The sequence below is a fragment of the Lepidothrix coronata genome, unplaced genomic scaffold (genome assembly GCF_001604755.1).
Source record: "Lepidothrix coronata isolate B3197 unplaced genomic scaffold, Lepidothrix_coronata-1.0 Scaffold187, whole genome shotgun sequence".
NCBI classification, from domain to species: domain Eukaryota; kingdom Metazoa; phylum Chordata; class Aves; order Passeriformes; family Pipridae; genus Lepidothrix; species Lepidothrix coronata.
Genome location: NW_016690367.1, coordinates 944941 through 966110, shown reverse-complemented (window position 1 = coordinate 966110; position 21170 = coordinate 944941). Strand labels below are relative to the sequence as shown.

The 21170-nt window shown below is 51.9% G+C and overlaps 1 protein-coding gene across 8 annotated transcripts in view; it reads right to left on the bottom strand.

Moving 5' to 3' along the window:
* PHACTR4 (phosphatase and actin regulator 4) overlaps positions 1 to 21170 on the bottom strand; it is a 64837-nt gene continuing 43667 nt past the window's right edge. For 7 of the 8 annotated variants that reach the window (XM_017831039.1, XM_017831035.1, XM_017831041.1 and 4 more), the window contains 12 exons: positions 14210 to 14386; positions 13671 to 13751; positions 10600 to 10764; positions 10123 to 10482; positions 6813 to 7389; positions 5991 to 6214; positions 5391 to 5541; positions 4749 to 4804; positions 3794 to 3855; positions 2884 to 3021; positions 1874 to 1950; positions 1 to 1300 (listed from right to left, as the gene is read on the bottom strand). In XM_017831039.1, the coding sequence (XP_017686528.1) occupies positions 1285 to 1300; positions 1874 to 1950; positions 2884 to 3021; positions 3794 to 3855; positions 4749 to 4804; positions 5391 to 5541; positions 5991 to 6214; positions 6813 to 7389; positions 10123 to 10482; positions 10600 to 10764; positions 13671 to 13751; positions 14210 to 14386 (2084 nt within the window). In that variant the 3' untranslated portion in view covers positions 1 to 1284. Of the gene's footprint in view, positions 1301 to 1873; positions 1951 to 2883; positions 3022 to 3793; positions 3856 to 4748; positions 4805 to 5390; positions 5542 to 5990; positions 6215 to 6812; positions 7390 to 10122; positions 10483 to 10599; positions 10765 to 13670; positions 13752 to 14209; positions 14387 to 15149; positions 15384 to 21170 lie in introns of those variants that run through there. The other variant, XM_017831044.1, reaches the window with a different exon arrangement.

Sequence of the window (21170 nt, the reverse complement as noted above, 5' to 3'; positions counted from 1 at the left end):
AAAAAAAATCCTAAAATACTTTTATTCCATAGTTAAAATCTGTTGCTGAGGAGACTGATATACAACGCAATGGTTTAAGTCTACAGGTGGCTGTACAGGGGGGGAGCTGTGAGGGAAGAACCTTCGCCATGTCACATGAGGGTGCCAGGCCAAGGCTGGAGTGTTGCCACCCTGCCTGTGAACAAGGTAAAACCCCTCTCTCCATCCCCACGCTCCCTTCCCTCACAAGTGGCATCTCACACATGGTTTAGGTTTTGTGCATAATACAGCAGTGGCCTATAACAGATTCTTTTTTTTTTTTTTTTAAAACCCCACATTTCAGAAGAACTTCTTTCAGAAGAGAAATATCATCTTTTTAAGGTCACTTTTTAAACCTCTTCCTCCACTCCCTTCGACCCACACAGTGAAATTCATCAAGTTTCCAGTAGGTTTAGCTGTAAAAACGAGGAAAAAAAGGCAAGTTTCAACCCTGATTTGGGAGAGTAAAAAACATCTGAGAGGAAGCCACAATAAAAAGGATTGACTACTCTCACCTTTTCCCCAAATTAAAAAGTTTTAAAAGGCAACAGTCATTTTTCTGGTTCTGTAATTTGTTAAACAATCCTAGATATCTCAAGATCTGTTATTAACATCACAGCAAGTGTGAGAGGGTGGGGAGGGAATGTTTTATACACCTGTGGTTTTTGTTGGTTTTGTTTGTGTTTGTTTGTTTTTTTTTACAAAAAGGATGCAGCATATGTTAATACCTATACAGTTCCCTTCCAGCACAACAAACCGTTGGTCAGTAGTGATTCAGGACATTAAGGACATGACAGAAACAAGCAAAACCCCAAAAAATAACGAGTGACATGTCAGTTGTGTGCCAGGTTTCTCTGTACACAGCTAATATACACACACGTGCTTCCAAGCACATCCTCTCCTCAGCTTCCCAACACTAGAGCTGCCTTTTTTTCTTTTTTTCCCCCCTCTTCCTCGTGGAAAAGAGGAGGAATTGCATCCCAAAAAGGAGTCTGTTCCCCTGGGCATGGTCTCCTGGCAGGGGGTTATTGCTGAGCCACACGAGGTATAGTGTCAGTTCCAGCCTGATGGCACGAGAGACGTGTTTGTTCCAGTGAAATGCTACATTCAGACAGGATTCCCCTTTCCCTGGCTGAAAGCCCTTTTCTGGACATGGTTGGAAGGCAAATCTTGGAAGAGCCAGGGTTCCACCCTCGCTGTATTGCCTAGGAGAGGGACGCAGAGAACTTCCAGGCCTCTCGGGTCTCTTGCTCCCTTCTTGGAAGATTATGGTCGATGGTACCTGAAAGCCAAGTGAAAAATCTGAGTGTTGTCCAGGTTAAATGGTTAGATGGCCAAAGAGGGTAAACTGAATTATCTCAGAGCTCCCAGCCCTCGGGGAAGCTGTAAACATCAAACAATTTCACCTTTTGTGCTGGAAGGAAAAGAATCATTTGGGCCACAATTCACAGGTGACTTCGCAGGTAATATCCCAGCTCATTACCAAGGTGTTTTGTGGTTGTGGCTTCTCTAGCCCCAGAAAAGTCCACTCCAGCTGCAAGGTCACACTGGTTTCAGATGCATTGCAAACCAGTCACTGGTCACTTTGAGTTTCCAGGGTGGAAGCCCCAATTTTTTAAGGAAAACCAACCCACTTTGTGTCTGCTACTGCTCCGATCACCCCTCACCACCAAGGCAGGAGGGGACATTCAATCTCCCATTTCTGCACAGACAATTTTTCTGCTCCTCAGCACAGCACCCAAGGGCAGAACTCTAACAGCTCCTACAAGACAAACTCCTGAGTAACATGTTCTCACCTCAAGGGCAGAACTCTAACAGCTCCTACAAGACAAACTCCTGAGTAACATGTTCTCACCTCGTGAACTGCTTGCTCTCCTCATGCACTTCCATTTCAGAGCTCTTAAACTCATTCAGCTCCTTCCTGATGGCCGCCTGCACAAAGAGGGAGATTTTTTTTTGAGAAAGGAAAGGGCTCAGGTTGCAGCAGCCACACCAGCTTTGGCAGGTCGTTCACACTAAACTGAATTTAATCTGCCCCACCTCCTCCACCTCAGGGCTGGGCAGTCCCACAGGTGGCCAGGGAGGACAAGGACAGACTTCCCTGCCAGCTTTTTGCCTGAGCCTGCAAGGAACAACATTCCTCTGACCCATGGCCTGCATCCTTGGTGTGTCCAGGAAGGGAATGGAGCTGGGGAAGGGTCTGGAGCACCAGGAGTGATGGAGGGAGCTGGGGGGTCTCAGCCTGGAGAAAAGGAGGCTCAGGGGGGACCTTCTTGTGCTCTACAACTCCCTGACAGGAAGGGGGAGCCAGGGGGGGTCGGGCTCTGTTCCCAGGGAACAAGACACAGGAGGAGAGGAAATGGCCTCAAGTTGCACTAGGGGAGGTTTAGATTGGATATTAAGGAAAATTTATTCACCAAAAGGGTTGTCAAGCCCTGGAAGAGGCAGCCCAGGGCAGTGGTGGAGTCACCATCCCTGGAAGTGCTCAAAGAACACGTGGATGTGGCACTTGGGGACATGGGTTAGTGATGAACGTGGTGGTGCCAGGTCAAAAGCTGGACTCAATGATCTCAGAGGGCTTTTCCAACTTAAACTATTCCATGATTTTATGATTCTTACATCACTCAGAAGCTGATGCAGAGGCCATGCTGGCCTGCAGCCCCTGCCCCCCTGGGCTCCACCTCACCATGAGGCAGCAGGAAGCAGAGCTGGGACAGCACACACAGGTAAAGGGACACTGGTGGGCTCGGTGGGAGGGCAGAGGGAAAGATGAAGAGGTGAAGCAAGAGGAACAGAGCAAATCTCCTTGGCTCCCACCCTGGTGTGGCTCCCCTCCCCACCTGGGGCCAGGACACTCCCCATTACCTTGTCAGCTGGTGTCAGCTTTGTCCACGGCTTATCCGCTCGCCGGTCATAGTCCTGAGCATCTGTTACTTCCACGTATTCATTAAACCTCAGGATCTTCCTGGCCTGCAGCTCTGCCACCGTAGGCCTTTGGCTAAGCTGAACACCAGCAAGAACAAAGGAGGTTAGTCTGAGCCTTGTCCACGAAGCAGATCAGGGCTAAGCACCCTGAGCAAAACTAAAACCAGTTCCCTTGCTGGGGCTGAGCCACAGACACTGCCAGGTCCTGCTCACATCCTGCAAGGGAGCAGGCAAACCCTCTTACAGACTGGATATTCCCATTTGGATCATCAGGCCAGGATAGGGCAGAACCCAGGACACATTGCCACAAAGAAAGAAGACAAAAAGTTTGGGAATATCTATTAAATGGTGAGCCCTGCATGACACCCCTCAACTCAACCCCAGCAATGGCAACACTCCCATTTCACACCCACAGGCCCCGAGGAAGCTTTTCCCAGCCATGAGTAACAATCCCAAAGCAACCCGGACGTAACAGCTCAAAGCAGCTGTTGCTCTGCTCAGCTCCCACACCGCTGTTGCTTTAGAAATGAGTTTTAGGGAGCCTGGTGTGAGTCGTGGCCGCTGAAGAGCTGTGTTAGAGCAGAAAGGTTTGCCGGCCTGGCAGGTGCCAGGTGCCAAATTTAGTTCTCGTCTCTCTCTCGTTACGCTCGCTGCCAGCTCAGATCTGTCACTGCCAACGGCGCCAGCGGCTCCCCGCGGGTGACAGCCCTCGTGCCAAAGTCCCCGCAGCCCGAGGGCGCCGGGGACACTTACACAATGGCCCCGTGACTGCCCCCACAGCACGGTGCCCACGCCGTGCCCGTTGCCACCAGCCCTGCCAGGTGGCCGTCGCCACGGGGGCCAGCAGTACCTTTCTGGTGAGCCGGCGCTTGATCTCGCGCTTCTCAGCTTGACGGTCAGCTTCATTCTTTGCTGCCAAGGGGGGGGGGAAAAATACATTTTTCATGTAAGCATCGGGCTTTGAAAAGGGAATTCTGGGTTTGAACAAAGCAGAGTGTGGAGCTGCATGGGATTATCCACACATCTGAAGGCTCACTGTGGCATGTCTGCGCTTAGAACGGGCACAGAGAGCAGCCCAACTCAACACAGAGTCACCTCCTGGACTACGAGGGGCCATGCAGCCCTTAAACAGCACCACTGAGTCATTCTCATGTTAAAGACTAAGGCCTATGTTGCCAAAATACATCCCAGCCACTCTGCAGCTCAGTCCTCCCCAAAGCTTTTAGAGTTTAAAAGAAAATAAAAGCACAGATAAATATTTTAAATGGAAACTTCCTGAACTGACATTTCCCTTTCCTCATGATGTTTATTTAAAACTTTTGCAGAACAAGATATGGCCAAGAGAAACAGCCCTGACTGAGCGATGCACTGCTGCTTTTGGGATCATGCAATGCAATGCTGTAATGTCTGGACCACAAATGAAAGTCCAGCCCAAACAAAACACCTTTCACAGCCCTTGCTGGGTAACAGCAGAGTCTGAACCAGCTCACACACTCTGAGGTGCCAGGCAGGAATGGCTGGAGTTGGAAGGGACATCAAAGATCACCTGCCATGGGCAGGGACACCTCCCACTAGCCCAGGTTGTTCCAAGCCCCATCCAACCCAGCCTTGGACACTTCCAGGGATGGGGCAGCCACCAGCTTCTCTGGGCAACTTCTGCCAGGGCCTCCCCACCCTCACAGGGAAGAATCTCTTCCCAAAATCTAATGTAAACCTGTTTCAGTTTAAAACCATCCCCTCCCAATGAACTAAGACATTACAGGCAAACACTGCATTGCTCAGGACCCCACACAAGTGCTACTCACGCTGCAGGATGTTCCTCTGCTCCAGCTCTTCTGCTGTGGGTCTCTGGCTCAGTCGCCTGAAAAATGTGTGACAAGTGCGTTATGTTGTATCTGGTCACTCCTCAGCAGGGGATGAAGGACACAACTGCCTGGTTTTGGTGCTCTGGAGAGCCTCCTCCACACCCTCATTTGCCAGCGGGGATCACTGCTGCCCTGTTTGTGCTCTGCTCTGCTCAAACAGCTGCTCAGCCACCAGCACAGGTCTGGGAAGGGCTATGGACCCTCAGAAAGCAGCTGTGCAGGGAACTCCAGCACAGAGCGGAGCCTGGACTGTCACCAGCTTTATCCACCCACCCTGCACCCATCCACACCTTTCTACACCATCTGTATTTTACATTTCTGCAGCCCTTGAGATTTTCCCTTCCCATTCCACTTAACCTCTGGAAACAGGGGCTTGTCAGGGCCTATTGCTCAACTCCAACAGGAACTCCCAACTTTTCTAAGCAGGAAGGAACAGCAACACTCATCCTCCCAGCCCTGCTCCAGCTGCCGTGCCCAACCACCCACCCTATTCCAGCACAGGCTGCTTAGACAAGGCACCAGCTTTGCCCATTCCCACCCCAGCCAGCAGTTCAGACAGAACACCCTCCTTGTTCTCTGTACCTGATGAGCGTTGTCCCGATCTGGTGCCGGATCTCATTCCACTCCTCCTTGCTCTTCCGAGGGAAGACGATCTTGTCCTCCTGCGGCGCGGTCACGTTCCCCAGCTTTATAGCCAGCGTGTCTTTCCTCTTCACCTTGTTGGCCAACGTGCCTGCGGGGAGGGAGAGCAATGGGATGCAGCTCAAGGCTGCAGAGCCTGAGCACAGCGATCCCAGCCACGATCCCTGGCAGTTGTGCTCCCCCTGAGGGAGGACCGTCCTCTCTCCTTGTGTTTCCCAAGCTCTGTGCTACGCAGCAGCATCCAGCGCTCCTGTGTGACGCCACATGCTCACCTAAAGCTGTCCCACCCGAGGGGCTGGGACAGCACAGGCTGCTGCAGGAGCCATCTGCAACTGGAGGGGTGCACTCAGCAGGTGAGAGCACAGGTTTGGCCGCAGAGCCTTGCCAAAAGCGAGGCAGAGGACATGTGGTACATCATGAAACCGAGAACCAGCTGCTCTGCAGCGCTGTGGGAACCAGCTCTTTGATCCAGAGCTCAGTACAGCCAGGCACGGGTTCAGCAGAGAAATAAAAAAGCCAGCTGCAATGTCAAAGCCTTACTGTTATGGCTTTCATCTTCCTCCTCATCCTCATCATCTTTGTACAGGATGGGCCCCTCCGAGTCAGAGTCGCTCATCCCTTCGTCTCCTTCCTGCTCCTCTGGCAGGACCTGGGGTACCAGTTTGGGGATGACTGTGACAGATGGCACATCTCCAATATATACACGAGGACCCAGATTCTGTTCCTCTTCCTGGTCGTCTTCTTCCTCTTCCTCATCGTCTGGACTAACGAGAAGCACACCGTTACACCTCTTAACACATGGCACAGGGGCTGGGGAAGATCCTTGGGGTCAACAACTCATTAGCTCTCCCCAAGGGAGCCCAGGAAACAGAGGTGCAAGAGCCATCCCAGGATCCTGCACTGTCCCCTCTCCCCAAAGCACAGGAACTCTGGCAGAGAAAATGCCTGAGGCAGAACCAAACAGCCCTCTGACCCCACTACTTTGGGACTTGCAGGTTCAGCTCTGCTATAACAAGACAGCCCTTTTCCCACTTCAGTTTTGCAAAATGAAAGGCTAAGGAAGGCCACAAATGGATGGAATCCAAGACCTTGTTTTGTCTTGGTGCAATACAGGCCAGGCCTGGATTCCTGGCATCAGCCTGTGTTTGCAGTCTGGAACCCATTTCCCTTTGTGAGCAGTAAAATCCCAGAACCAGGGGTAATTTCGCCGGGAAGTTGTTCTGGCCCTTAAGAGGCTGAGACACAGATTTGGCCAACACAGAAAGTGGTTTCAGCAGAGACACCAGGCCTGCCCAGAGCCCTCCTCACCACCACAGGCTCTCAGGAGCTGCCAGAGCCAGCACACGTCCAGGGGGTACTCACACTTTGAGCATCTCGATGGTGACGGGCAGGGACCTCGTCCTGCCCAGGGTGCCATTGTCATCCCCGAATCCATCGTTCTCAAAGAGCAGGGAGTGAGCCCTGTGGGACCCCTCGGGAGGGGGGGTGACGGGCAGGGGGCTGTTCAGAGCCTGCTGGATCCGGATGTGCAGCGGGATCTGGGGCAGGCGGGGCAGCACGTGGGGTTCTCCAAAGCCTTGCTCCGCTGTCCTCTTCGACACTTCCACGGACCTGAACTCTTCCGGGGGAGGAGGGGTCTCGCTGGGCAGGTCCAGGGAGCGCGGGGGGTCCAGGGTGGGGGTAGGGGTGGGCAGGGGCATGCGTGGGGGCTCGGGGGGCACGTGTGTGGGCAGGGGTGGTGAGGGCGAGGGCGGTGGGTGAGCCGAGCTCACGTGCAGCGGGATCGGCGCCGGGCGAGTCGCCGTCCCCGTCCTGTCGTTGGGGGGCTTGGAGGGGACAACCTCTGACGTGTTGTTGGGCACGATGCCCCTCTTCGGGGGGAGAGGAGGGGAAGGCTTGGACAAGGCGGTACCACTGTTCATTGCTTGGGAAAGTTCAGCTGGAAATAAAAACCACAAAAGCCACGGTGTTTAACGGGGAATTTTCCAGATACCCTTCAGCAGTGTGGAAGAAGCACGGCAAGGCAGAGCCCAGGACTAAGCAGACTCTGCTGCTTTTTACTGGAACACGGTGCCAGAAATAACCAGGTTGCAAGGCTCTAGTTTGTCCTTCCTGCAGCAAAGGTAAGACTTGGGAGAGCAGCCAAAAACAAGCAGGCTGGGAGAGATCCTGCTGCTCTGGAGAGAGAGGAACGGCACCAGCCCTCAAGTGACAGCACAGGGAGCTCGCCCAGGAACGTGGGCACTTTATGGCTGTATTTACACCAACAAAGGAATCTGACACATCCAGGACACCCTAGACTCCAGTTGTGTTAACAGCTCCCCCGCACATTAAAGAACTTTTTGGGAAGTCTCAAAAAGTCCTAAAGTCCTGCCTTTTGCTCAAAGGCAAAAGTCAGCAGAGCTGCAGGTAGCAGTGTGCTCCTCCCACTTCCACTCACCCATCAGACCCAGCCCGAGAACACCCTGCTGGGCCAGCAGCTCCTCAGGATGAGATTCCACTCTACTCCCTCTGAACTCTGTGCCTTAATGCCCAAATAAACTACAAAATAACTAGCAAAACTTCCCAAAATACCTAAAAGCCTCGAGCCTACATATCTGCTGTGTGATGGAGGAGAGAGGGAGAAATGGAGACACAGGAAATGCCTGCAGTGGGCAACCTCAGGTTCCTCAAACCCCGCTCCACTCCTAGGGAAGAAGCTGCAGCAGTGAAGACAGCTCTTCCCTTAGGAGTTTGCAGCCTTTAACATCCACGTATCCATGGCTTCTGGGGCTTGGAAAGGCTTTGCCCGAAGCGGGTGAGACTTGCTGCTCGTTGCCCCGGAGCGGGTGATGTGAGATACCCGTGTTGTGACACACCTGTGTTGTGACACACCCGTGTTGTGCCACACCGGTGTTGTGACACACCCGTGTGCCCAGCGCGGAGCCGGGAGGAACCCGCAGCGCAGGCACCGCGAGAGGGTGCTGCGAGCAGGAGCGTTCCCGGAGATAAGGCCGCATAGCTGGAGAGAGGTGGGCACATTTTTGGGATGTTTAGCATTTTCAGACTTTCCCCTCGTAGATTAAGGGCAAGATTGTGCAAAACACCGAGTGCCCTCAGCTCCAGCCCAGGGGGCTCCAGTGTCTCCTGAAACATGCCCTGGGGCTGCTGCCAAGCTCTGGGACAGCAGGACAGCACCCTGTTCCCTGCTTGCTCGTTCAAGCTGCTGCTGAATAAATTCCCACTCCCCAGAAGGCTTTCCTGAGCCTTATTTTCAGCTGCTGCATCAGACACAAGAACTGCTCTGAGAATGAGCATCGTCAGGAATTTCAGGACAAAGGGGTGACCTTTCCTCTCCCCTCCCTTCCCCTGCACACCCCGTGGCTGCTGGGAAAAAGCAGGATGGCTCTGAACAGATGTTGGACACACTCCTGTCTCCAGCCACACTTCTCCTTCCACAAGTACCTCCCGCAATTAGCACTGGGGCATTTCAAATGCCAGCTGCAGCGTGTGCAAGCAGCTTAAAGGAAACAAGAAGGTATTTCATGGAGTGCTCGGGCATGGCCAGGCTAATCGAGCTGGTCTGGCACACTGCAGTGTTTTAACACCATATCAAGGTCACTTGCAAAACCTGCCAGAGCAAGGTGAGCCCCGAGCAGAGCAGAGCCATCAGCTCACACTGAAAGCTCAGGCTACTTCAGATGGCAACTTGCACATCCACCACTGGCTCCCAAACCACACCTGGGTAACGCCTCCAGTTTCTGTGATAACAGTGCAAACCTGTGGGACTGATCTTCCCAGGAGCCTCCCTCCTCCTCTGTGTCCAAAGATTAGGAGGTGTCTGTGACAGAACTGTCTGAGATACAAACAGACTGCATGGAAGTCATCCCAGCTCTCAACGTTGCATCTTTAAGACACCTCCCAGAACTCCTACAGAGAGCAGAGACTAAAGGAGCTTTAAGAAACTCTCCCCCAAATCTTCTGCTTAGAAAAGTAACAGAGATAAAGACATTTAATTCTCTAAGCGGGAAGATTCAGCTCAAATTACAGTTGAGCTGATTTATCCATGGGACAAGACTTAAGGGCAAGACTAATATGGCAATATCCCAGCCACAGACCTTAGAGGAGGTGCCTGAGTAGAACCAGGGAAGCCTGAATTATCCCTGCCAGCTCCTGGCCTCTCTGCACTAAGTGGAAACCACATGGCCCTGCAGTGACAGCCATGACAGACATTTTTTGGTGTGATATGCATTTTTCGGGTTAGTTTGTTGGTTTTTTTCTTTCCCAAAACCAGCTGAAAGCAGGAATTGTCCCTGACCACAGGCTTGCAAAGCAAAATCTCATCCACCATCCCCCAGTCCTGGCTGAATCCCAGCCCTCAGCAAAGCATCAACATTCAGACACTGCCTTAGAGCTGACAGAGGAAAAGCAGGCAGGGACTCCTTCCTGCAGGTAGCTGTTGGGAACAGATTGGATGGCTCACAGCAGAGGACTCCAGTAATTACACTGTTCCCAGCACACGTGTGTCCTGGCTAAACACTGGCAGATCCAAGTCCAAACTGGACTGTTTCCAGGAAAAACGGTCAGACACTCATGCTAGAACTAAAAATCTTCCCTTATGAAGGGAAGAGAGTCTTGGAGCAGTGGCTCCAGGACATCCCAGGGTACAAAAATCAGCTCATGGGTCACTTACCTATTAGTGAGTTGCTATTTCTGTTGACAGGTTTGGGTGGGGGGACGGGAGGCTGTTTGGCAGGAGCTGTGCTGGTTGTACTGGTGGGAGCAGTAGTGTTGGCACTGGCAGGAGCGGGGAGCAGAGTCCTGGGGGCTGGGGAAGGGGCAGCTGTGGGATTGACTGTCTTTGCTGCAGTGGGGGCTGTGGTGGAGGGGGCAGTTCTTGCAGAGCTGCTGGCGGGCGTTGGATCCTTTGCCTGCGCCTCGTTTGCCTCCTGGGAGGTGGAGGGAGGTCTTTTTGGAGGAAGGAGAGGCTGTCTGGGAACATGTGGCTCCTGAGGTGGTTCCAGTTCGGGCCCAGGGTGGCTGCTGGAGGAGCCTGCAAAGGAAGACAGCTCAGTTTAAGGGACTGGAGAGTGGAAACAATCAGATGGGAATTCAAAACTGGTCCTGGGATGACCTAAAACCCCGAATCTGCACGTATCCGGTTTCTTACCCTGCCTCTTTTTTGGTTCCTCTGCTGGAACAGGCTTCCTAAGGCTGGAGGGCTTCGTGGCCTCTTCCTCCTGGCTGGGCAGGTCACAGACCCCGGGCCCACTGATGGGGACTGTGTGGCCATTCTTCAGTGCAGGGGGGTTCAGCTTCTCTGGCTCTTCACCATCTGCAAGGGGATGGGAGGGGAGAGAAGCAAACACTAAACACTCAAGGCAGGAGAGAGGAGAGCTGGCTGAGCTGACTGAACCACCACAGAGCCACACCAACATCTCTGAAGCAGCTGGTCTTCAGTCACCTTCTGCACAGGAGAGCACAGCAACCACCCAGCTGGGGCTGGGAGCCCTTGATTTCATTGTCAACAATTGTACAGCTCTGTATTATCCCATCAAAGGTTTTTCTTCTTCCTGTCCTGCCCTTCCTCCCGGTGTGCCCAGTGCTGTACCACAGCCCAAAGAAGTTGTAACTGCAGTCAAAATACTCCAGCAGCTTTTGTATCCACCCACCATCACAGAGCAGCCACCAACTCCCTGCTGCAGCAGATTCCAACACGAGCCAGGGCATCTATTGCACATGCAGTAGTAGATTTTGATAAAGTCGTAAAGTTACTGGAAGCACTTCTGTTTTTCTTCTGTTTCTACTCTGAATTTGGCACAAAAACCAATGCTCGACCCAAAACATTCTGCAGCAAGGCAGAATTCCCCACTTTACCTTTGTTTTAATCAGATGTAATGATACAGCTCCAGAATCTGATGTAGCTCCCCTTGGCTATTTCTGCTTTCACAGATTCCAGCATGGAGTTTCCCAAGGTCAGAAGCAAAACCTCTTTTGGAAAAAGTTCCACTTTCCAGCCCGTAATTTTGAGAGCATTTTAAACCCCGTGAGGAAATACTCAACCATTCTTTGCAACTGCCCTGACAGGACAATCTCTTGATGATGTTATTCCCAATATCAGACTTCAGCACTCACTCTACTGGGACCTTGCCCATTTTGATTGCTTTCCAACTCAAGAAAACTTGGATACATCATCAATTTGATCAAAAATCCTTTCAGTCTATCCCTCTCTGAACCAACTGCAGCATGTGGCATCAAGGCCCCCCAGACTGCAGACCCAGCACACCCTGCTGCTCTGATTTTTGGTCATTTATTCCATTGCCCTCTTTACCTTTCCTCTCTTCCCCCAAGTATTACCTCCCCTTCCCCAACCTGGTGTGATTCAGAAGCTGAAAGCAAAGCTGCCAAGGAGCCAAGAGCCCCGCAGGATTTCTTTTCCACGAGAAGCAGCCTGGGTTCCTGGGAGGAGCTGGCAGACACGGCGCTGCCTCGCTCGCTCACTGCCCTTCCCTGAAACGCAGGAAGCACAGACAGCAACAAGAGGGAGTTTCCTCCTCAGACAGGGCTGAAACTCAAGGCATGAGCCAGAGGTTTTTATAGAGCTGCTTCTGGTTATCCAAAGTTTTCAGCAAGGGAGGCAGGAACAGTAAGATCCAGCTTTCCTTACCACTCAACCCTGCCTGCCCTTCTCAGCTCCCGATGGCTTCTCGCACCACCTCCCTCCTAACTTCAGCTCCAGTGGGCTCCTTCAAGGTCAGGAGATCCAATGCCATCTCCTTTTCCTTACTCTGAGCCCAGTACCCACAACCTGGAGCCCCGAGAGCAGCAAGGCCTCCTCTCCCAGCCTCACCTCCACCACACCTCCTTCCCTACCTCCTCACTTCCTCATCTCAGAGGGTCTCCAGCATTTTAACCCCGCTAAGAACTCGCCTAAGAAAATTAACTGACCTTGTAAGAGCAGCTTTTAGAACTGCAAGCAAACACAATAACCCACCCTCACGTCTTATGACTGCCCAAGTGCCTTAAACTCCCAGGAGGGATTTAGATAATGCGCCTCTAATCTGCCCCTCCTGCCAGCACCCACTGCTCCCTCGTGCTGGGGGTTTGCACTTTGGCCACATTACACCCATCCTCTGCTTCTAAAAGCAGAGCAGATGACTCAAAGAAGAAAATAATTCCACCCCTAAGCCAGGCTTCTGTTACACCCTTACAGCGTGGACGATCTCGCTCTCCTCTGCCATCCCCAGTTGGAAGTTTGGTGCCCAAAGTCTTTGATGTCTCTTCCAGTTTCATCCTGTGATCTCACACCTTCCTGTACCCGGTGAACTCTTCCTCCAGCGCTGCACTGACACCCTTGGGTGGGTGTAGAGGCAGCATTACAGCAAAGCTGTGTCAAGACTCTTTCTCTCAGGTTTGCTTTCAGTGGTTTGGTCTGAAAACCGCTTTTTCACCTCCACTTTCCCACTTTCTTAGAATGCAATCTGCACTAGGCCAAGGCTGCCTCTGCAGTGTGTCTCTTGAGGTGCAATTACACCCTAATCCAAGGACCATGATCCCACCCAGACAGGTGGGCTGCCACCCCACCTCACCTTCCTGCCCCCTCCCGTGAACCCACACCACCCAACTCACAGCCAGGTGACTCAGTGGTGACCTGAGAACTTATTTTGGCAGCGTGATCCAACTCGGAGACAGCAGGGATGACACAGGAGGGGATCAGACTTCTTAGACTTAGATTAAAGCAGGGCAAGCTTTAATAAGCTTAGTGGTGACTATGACACCACACCATGAAGCATCTTTTGGAGGAAATGCAGCTCAGAATTCATTCATTTTTGACTCTTTTCCCAGCTGGGGCCACAGGGTCAGCACCTCTCCCCTAGTGCCGTTGGGAATGTGATTGGAACAGCTGGAAGTTGGTGAGTGACAGCAGAGGTTGGCAGGACAGGACAAGGGATCTGGAGCAGGACAGGTAGGGAGGGACAGGATGGGAAGTGAGCCACAGCACAGCCTTCCCACCCTGGAACGTGTCCAAGACAGGCAGTGAGCTTCCTCAGCAGCATCTTCCTCCCTGAGCAGGCTGTGAAAATCAGTGTGTGAAAATCAGACCAGAGAAAGCACTGGAAAGGGTAAAACAGACAGGAACCACAGCAAAGAGCCCTTAAATTTGTGTCCCAAGGGTGAGGTTTGGCCAGAGGAAGATCAGCTACACAGACACAGACAGGAGAAGTTGGTTTGCAGACTCACCCTGCTCAGGCTCTTCCAACAGAACCCCTCTTTTTACCAGCTCCTCTCTTGGCTTTCGCATAGAAATCTTTCGTTCTAAAACTGATATTAAATTGAAAAAAGGCACTCAGAAAACAGGGCAAGCTAGAAGTTCAAGATGATAATTTATTTTTTTTTTTTAAGGGATCCTCTGGAGGAAATAAAAGGGCTTCAAATTTCACTGGTTTTGCATGGATTAAGTGGAGGGAGGAGGGACTGCACGTTCAGGCCTGCACTTCACACCACGCTGGTGATCGTGGAGCGAACCCTCCCTCCCCACAGCTGCTTGGGGAGGCTCCTTGCAAGAAAGGAATTTATTTGTCTGAAACTACAGCTCCATGGCAAGGTGTTTGTGGAGAGATTGCAGGTGCCAGCCCATCACCAAGGTCACACTTTTGGTTCTGACACAAGCCAGCACCCAGGCTGGTGACAGCAAGCCCTTCTCAGTGGCCAGATGGCTCGTGGCAGGTTTCTCTGTGGAGGAAGGGACGCCCACCCAGCCCCCCGTCCCGTTACTTTACCTTCTGAAGTCTCCTTAAATTTGTCGCTGCTTTTCTTTTTCCTCCACTTCCAGGGTTTGAAGATCTTGCCAAAGCTTGAGAACTTGCTTTTCCTCTTCGTAGGGGGTGTGGTGTCACCCGATTCCAAAACATCTACCCCCATGCCGCCATCACCCGGGGTGTGATCCACCTCCTCGGCTGCAGGGGAAAGGAGGAAGAGAAGGAAGAATTATAAAGAGGGGAAAAAAGTAAAGAATTATCTGGCTGTGCTGCCACCTCCCACCAGCCCACCCCACACTGGGAAACAGCAGAGCACGTTCATGCAAAGAAAGGAGCACAACTCCATCCACGGCTCCGTGCAACCCTCACATCAGCTTAGGGAGACGTGACAGGGGCTTCCAGTGTTAACAGGGCAAAAGGAAACTGATAAGGGGCTTCCCGAGACAAGGATTACAGAATTCCAGAATCAATTAGGCTGGAAAAGACCTCCAGGATCAAGTCCAACCTGTGCCCGATGCCCACCTTGTCCCCCCAGCCCAAGCACTGAGTGACACAGCCAGGCCTTCCTTGGACACCTCCAGGGGTGGGGACTCCACCACCTCTCTGGGGAGCCCCTTCCAGTCCCTGACAACCCTTTCTGTAAAGAAATTCCTCCTGATGTCCAACCCGACCCTCCCCTGGCACATCTTGAGGCCGTTCCCTCTCCTCCTGTCCCTTGTTCTCTGGGAGCAGAGCCTGACCCCCCACCCCGGCTCCCCCCTCCTGTCAGGGGGTTGCAGAGCCAGAAGGTCCCCCCTGAGCCTCCTTTTCTCCAGGCTGAGCCCCCCCCAGCTCCCTCAGCCACAGATGAGTTTAATTTTGCAGCATCCCAGCTTTGCCCACAAAACACAAACCCCTTTTGCTGGACACACATCACGACACGAACACAAAACACCTTCCAGCCCACCAAGCCGACACTCACAACTGTCTGCACACCCCAAGAATCACCAGACCCGTTCCAGCAGCTGGATGTGCTACAACTCAGCCTCTCGGATTTTTCCCACTATAAATAAGGGCAGCAAAGCTGGCCAAGAGCAACAACTCCACAGGAAAGGGACACAATACAGGCCCCCGCTCCACCTACTGCCCTGGAGTCCCTGGAGAACAACACAAGAAGGACACGGAGGTGGGAAGGGACACACACACAAAAAAGAAAAAGCCACAACACCCAACTCAAAGAAAACCACTTTTGAAGGAGAACCAGAGCATGAAAACACTAATCTGGGGACTGTCGATCCTGATGCTGCTGTTCTGGGGGTATTTGATGGAACATGAGGGAACACTTACAATCAGCACAATCCAGTACTGCCTGCAAAAAAATAAATCAGTGCACACAAGCTAAGTGAAGCCAGCTGGTGCCTGCTCATGGCAGGATTTACAGAGCCACAGTCCCTCGCCTTCTAAAGGCAGGAACACGCGAGATCCATCGCAGAGCTCCGTGGAAAAAATCCTTTGGAAAAAAGAGACGTCCCCCAGCCCTGCCCGACACCACACACGGCAGGCTGGGGTGTGCTGGTACAAACTGCACCCCTGCATCTTGTTTTGGAGCCTCCAAGTCAGACGTTGTGGAGCTTGGGAGAACAACAGAGCTTTCAGTCAACTGCAGAGAAGCCTGCAGGACCTGCCTGCAGAACAGACAAAGCCCCGTAGGTAACGTGGAAAGTTCAGCCAAGAATCCCATCTCCTGAGGGCAAGAGACTGGGAAAGGAATTTTAGGGGAAAGCCATTTTGCACATAGGACAAAGAGCTAGTAATGTATCTGCTGTATCCTACAAGTATCCACTGAGGATCTGGGCCCAGATGTGAAAAAGCAGATTCCTGTCAGCACTGGGGTGAGCACGTTCAGGGCAGGGAAAAAATAACAAACAGGAAAAAAAAAAATGAGTTGTTTGATGGAGTTCTACCCACAGCCCTGCAGCGCTTCCCAGCAGGAGATCTCAGATCCCAGGAAGGGTCAAGCACAGGGAGCCACAGCCATGGGCTCATGAGGAGCCTGGGGACAGGCTGCAACACAGACAGACCCCAATATTCCAGTCTGAGCACACGTGAAATGGAAAAATCACTGAAAAATAGGGAAGAGGAGAACAACCGAGGGAAACCAAGAGAGTATTTCAGCAGGAGGATCTCGATCATGTGAGAAGTGATGGAGGAAGGAAAGCCAGCCCAGCATTCTGGGCTGTGGAGAGGCTGGAGGGGCACGGAAGCGCCATGGAAGTGCCACTGTGCTAACCAGCCTGACAAACCCTTTCCAAAGCTAACTATGGCCATTCCAGACTCTACCCAAAATTCCCGACCCTGCCAGCTCTGTACAGGTCTCTCCTCTCACTCACAGAACTCCAGATTTCACACGTGGGGGTTGATGGATTTTGTGTTGGGTTGTTGGTTGTATTTTTGTCTAAATCAGCCCCATAACAGAAAGTCCCTCACTCTGAACTAGTCAGAAGCTGGTGCCAGCCAACATTTATTTGAAAAAGCAAGATAAATTCAGCATCTGAGCTGCTTTTAAACAATAAAAAAAAAACTCAACCCTGGTTTCATAACAGGAGAGAAATTGGGTGGAAAATAACACACACGATGTCAGCACCGATCTGTGATTTTTCTGCAGGGACAGAGGGAGGGTGGGTAGTTGGAAATGGGGGCAAAAAAAAAAAAGAGAAAAGGCATTTCCAGCTACCAGAAACCCCAGAGGAATTGTCTGGATGTTTGGAGGCACTTTCTTCAGAGACCAGAGCATTAGCCCTGGAGTTGCACATGTAATTTTAACAAACAGTATTCACTGTGTTCAACGGAGCGTTCCCAAACTTCACCAGGCAGGCACGAGCACTTGCCAGGCACAGGCTGAACGTGGATCCCAAGTGCCATCAGAGGCACTTCCCTCACCTTTCCAAGCAGAACAATGCTGAAGGCAGTCAAACCACGCTCCCTTCACATCCATCCCTTCCCTGCTCTGAGGAATGTCACTTCTGTGCCGCTGCCACCCAAGGTGTCAGAGTACTGCACTAAGCAAAGGAAGTTATTAAAAGTAAACTCAGCCCTCGGGTCCAGGGATTAATGAAGAGCCCTCAGCACGCTGGGATGTCTCCATTTCCAATTAGAGGGAGAACGAGCAGCATTCCCCCACCACGGTCCCCTCGGAGCAGCCGGGGAGGAGCAGGGACATGAAAGGATGAGCCGAAACTGCGGGAGACACACGATACCCCCCGAGCGGGAGCAGCTCCGAGCAGGGAGGGTGGGGAGAGCCCACATGCGATTTTTACTCCAGGCAGAACCTCTTCCAGCAGCTCCTGCAGCCCAGGTCTGGCTGTCAAAGCAAATACCATCCCGGGGTGGAGTTTCACTGCCAGAATTGCAACCACGCAGGTGAACACGGGAGGTTTCACAACGACCTTCACATCGATCGCTCGGTCCTTTTCTCTGCCTCGCTGCTCCCTCGGCCGTGTTACAACTGCTCCGAGGCTCCTGCCGAGTGTCAGGTGCTGGACAACACGAAAACACTCGGGTTTGCTGGTTTGTAATTGGTTTCTTGGTTTGTCTAACAACAGCCAGGCAAGAGGGGGAGACAGGCACACCGCTTCGGAGCATTAAACCGCCCAAATCATTTCCCAAACCATCCTTTTGCTCTGCGTAGAGTAAAACTCGACATGTTACTAAATATCCTGGGATGCCAGGGAAGCAATTCCCTCCTCAATCCCCGCTGGGATTCCTTTTGTCCAGTTGTTCTGCTGACAGGAGAGCCTGTCCTGCCCTTCCCCGGCACTCTTCCTTTTCCCATCCCTAATTACAGACGGACATAGACATTTAAAGCCTCTGTTGTGAAGCAATTATGACACTCAGTGCTAATGAGCGGGTGGGTCGGCAGCTGTAGGTGAGATTTACTGATCTGTATTCAAATAACCTCATTGTTCAGTGATTGTTCACGTTAGACAGTGCTCACATCCCCTCCAAAAAGGGCCTTCCCTTCCATTCACCGCCTGTTTCCAGCTCAAACCTCCAGGGAATGGTGTGGAGAGGACGCTTCTTGGCTGTGAAGGCAGAGAATCCACCTTGCTGAGGCTGTGCCTCCTCCTGCTCTGCTCCACAAGGTACAGGAGGGTCCTTAAGCTGCTTTGCAATGCAAGGGGGAAACTTCTCCTTATCCGAGTCATGCCCTGGGAACCCGGGAAGGAACCACAGTGCAGTGCCTGGGGAAAGAAACGGGGCCAAAAAAGGGCAACAGGACTCTGAGGGAAGGGTGGGAAGCATCAGGATGCCCTCGCCCAACCCAGCCCCTTCTCAGCACCAACGCTGTGCCCAAGAGACCAGCCTCACCCTCACTGTAGTGCCAGGCTGGAAAACCTGCTTTAAAGACATGGAAGAGGTTAAATGAGGTCACACAGGCCTGGGTGAAGCCAGAGTGTCCTCATTAGAAGGTCAAGAGCTTCCCAACTAGCAGGTCCCTAAGGTGCCCCCATGCCAAAGCACGACCTTGTTTAACCTTTCTGGAAGTAGTAGTAGCACACACTTTGGAAAAGCAACCCTGGAGCAGGAAGAGCACCACAGAGCCCACCCCGACACCAGCATGATGTGCTTAATGTTCCGGCAGAGCCCTGGCTGAGGAAAAATCCGGAATAAAATATCACTGCAAATTCAACACGTTGCTCCGGGCTCCTGGGGGGCACGGCCTGGAGTACTCAGATCCCAGGACCCAGCTGGTCCAGGGATGGAGCAACTCCCCAGCTGCCTCCTGCCATTTCAGATCCACCCTCCCAAACACTTACACTGTCCTGATCCCCTTCCATCCAAACAAGCAGGTGAATTTGAGCTGTTTAAACAGCACATTTGTGTTAACCCAAAATGTTTAGACTGAAATAATCCTGGGAAACGTCACAAAGTTGGCACAGCCTGGACACACAAGAAGGCAGGAAGCACCAGCAGTGCCAAGCAGCTCGGGAGGCAATTCCCCATCGGTTTGCTTGGCCAGCTGGTCCTTCCAACCCTTCCCTCATGACACATTTACGCTTAAATCTTGCTGTTAAATTCCAGGTGGAGAAAAGCTCTTCTCCTTGTGGTGTTGAGCTACCCCAGTCGAGTTGTTCTGTTTCCCAGAGAAACCATTTCAAGTGGAAGGAGCTGGAAACCCACAGTTGGCCTCTCACGCCGCCTGTGGTGATGTGTCACCTGTTCCCAAAGCTCCTGTCAGGCTCGGGGCTGCCATTCCCATTAAAGAAGGTGAAGCTTTCACCTCCACCACTTGCTCTCAGTGGGTCAAACCGGCAGAGCCAGGATCCCTGGGATCAATTAGAGACACCACACGTGGTCACACCGTGGACACACACACAGGACACCACGCCAGGCAGCTCCCAGCGGGATCACCCACCCATAAATGTCATGGCTTAATGGTCACACCACAGTCCAGGGAGAAAAGGCCCCAACATGAGCAAAGAATTAATCCCCATCTTCGGGGATCAAGCCCCAAAACATTTTGTAGAGCAAAGCGCTGCCAGCCTGGAAAAAGGCACAGCAGGGACTTCAGGGACCAACAGGAATAACCAGAAAGCATTCATTTCATTGAGGATCATCCCTCATGTGGAAAACACCTGCAACAGTTATATGAAATATAACTGAATATATATGAAATGCACCTCTGATGCACAGTGTTAGAGAATTAAACCCAACCTGGATCTAGTGCAGAATTAGTCCTGGTGAGTTTTAAACTGTTTTAACTCAGGTCACACACCCTCAAAAGCCAGCCTGGCTACAGAAAAGTTTTGTTTTGTTTTTAACACCATTACTTAATCTAAAACTCCCTTCAAGATCTGAGTTACAGACCCAAAAAAAGCAAGGCTAAAGGCTGTGAATAAATCAAAGAATTGCATCCCAGCTGATGACAATTCATATTCTACTGGTACATGCCTGGGAGGGAAAATACTGATTTCCAGTGTTCATGAGGAACATGGCACTATCCTTTAAGGATGAAAGATCTGTGAGCCCCAGGACAGGGCTGCAGAACAGAGCTGTTAGGAGAAGACTGAGAATGAGCTGCTTCTCTCCCCAAAACATCTCTGCAGACATCCAAGTCTAACTCCAAAAGAAGGTGGGTCTCACCCTGCCTGCACTACAACAGGCTCTTTGCCCCACTCCTTTTCCGAGATGTAAGAGCTGGTAAATTCCAACTTCATTAAGAGACATCCTCAGAAAGGAAATGAGAAAACATCTGTGTTTTCCTGTGTAGCCAGACTTGCACAGTGTGTAAGTCATGAGCCTGGGTCAGACTCCTTCCACCTGCAAGACACAGTTCATCCAGAACCTGATCCACCTCTTCTCACAGGAGTTACTGCAGGATTTCCATAAATCCCAGGAGTTTCTGCTCACAAGGAGCTCACTGGGCATCTCTGTCTTTGGGCAAAGAGGCACTTCAGTGCCATGGAAGCATCTCTGCTTAATCACCTTTATTTCCCTCAGGAACACGACTCTGCTTAATCACCTCTGTTTCCCCAAGGAACACACCTCCCTGGAGTTCTGCTATCACCCCAGCCCAGGAGGTGCATCAGGAAGCTTTGCTGGGAATGTGGCTGCTCCTTACACACCTCAGGCACCTGGAATACCCCAGGACCTACCCCAGGACCTCCTGTGCCAACACAGTGTGGATGCACAGCCTGGAGAACAGCCCAGCTCCCTCCTTTTCCCCCTCTGTTGTGTCCAGCAGAGCAGTTGAGAATCCCAAAAGCTTCCAAGCAAACAGTTACAACTCAAAAAGCAAACAAAGGCTCTTTTGAAGGAGATGCTGTTGAAGTATCCAAAAAGCACTCGGGGTAAACGTTTCTAAGCTTCCTACAACAGCTTTAAAAACTTGATGTGCATTTCCTGAAGGGTCCAGGGAAGACTTGAATCCTGACCTTAAAGCAATAAAAGGCTGTGGTCACAAAACAGCCCCAAACAGTCCCAGCCCTCGGCTTCCCTGTGT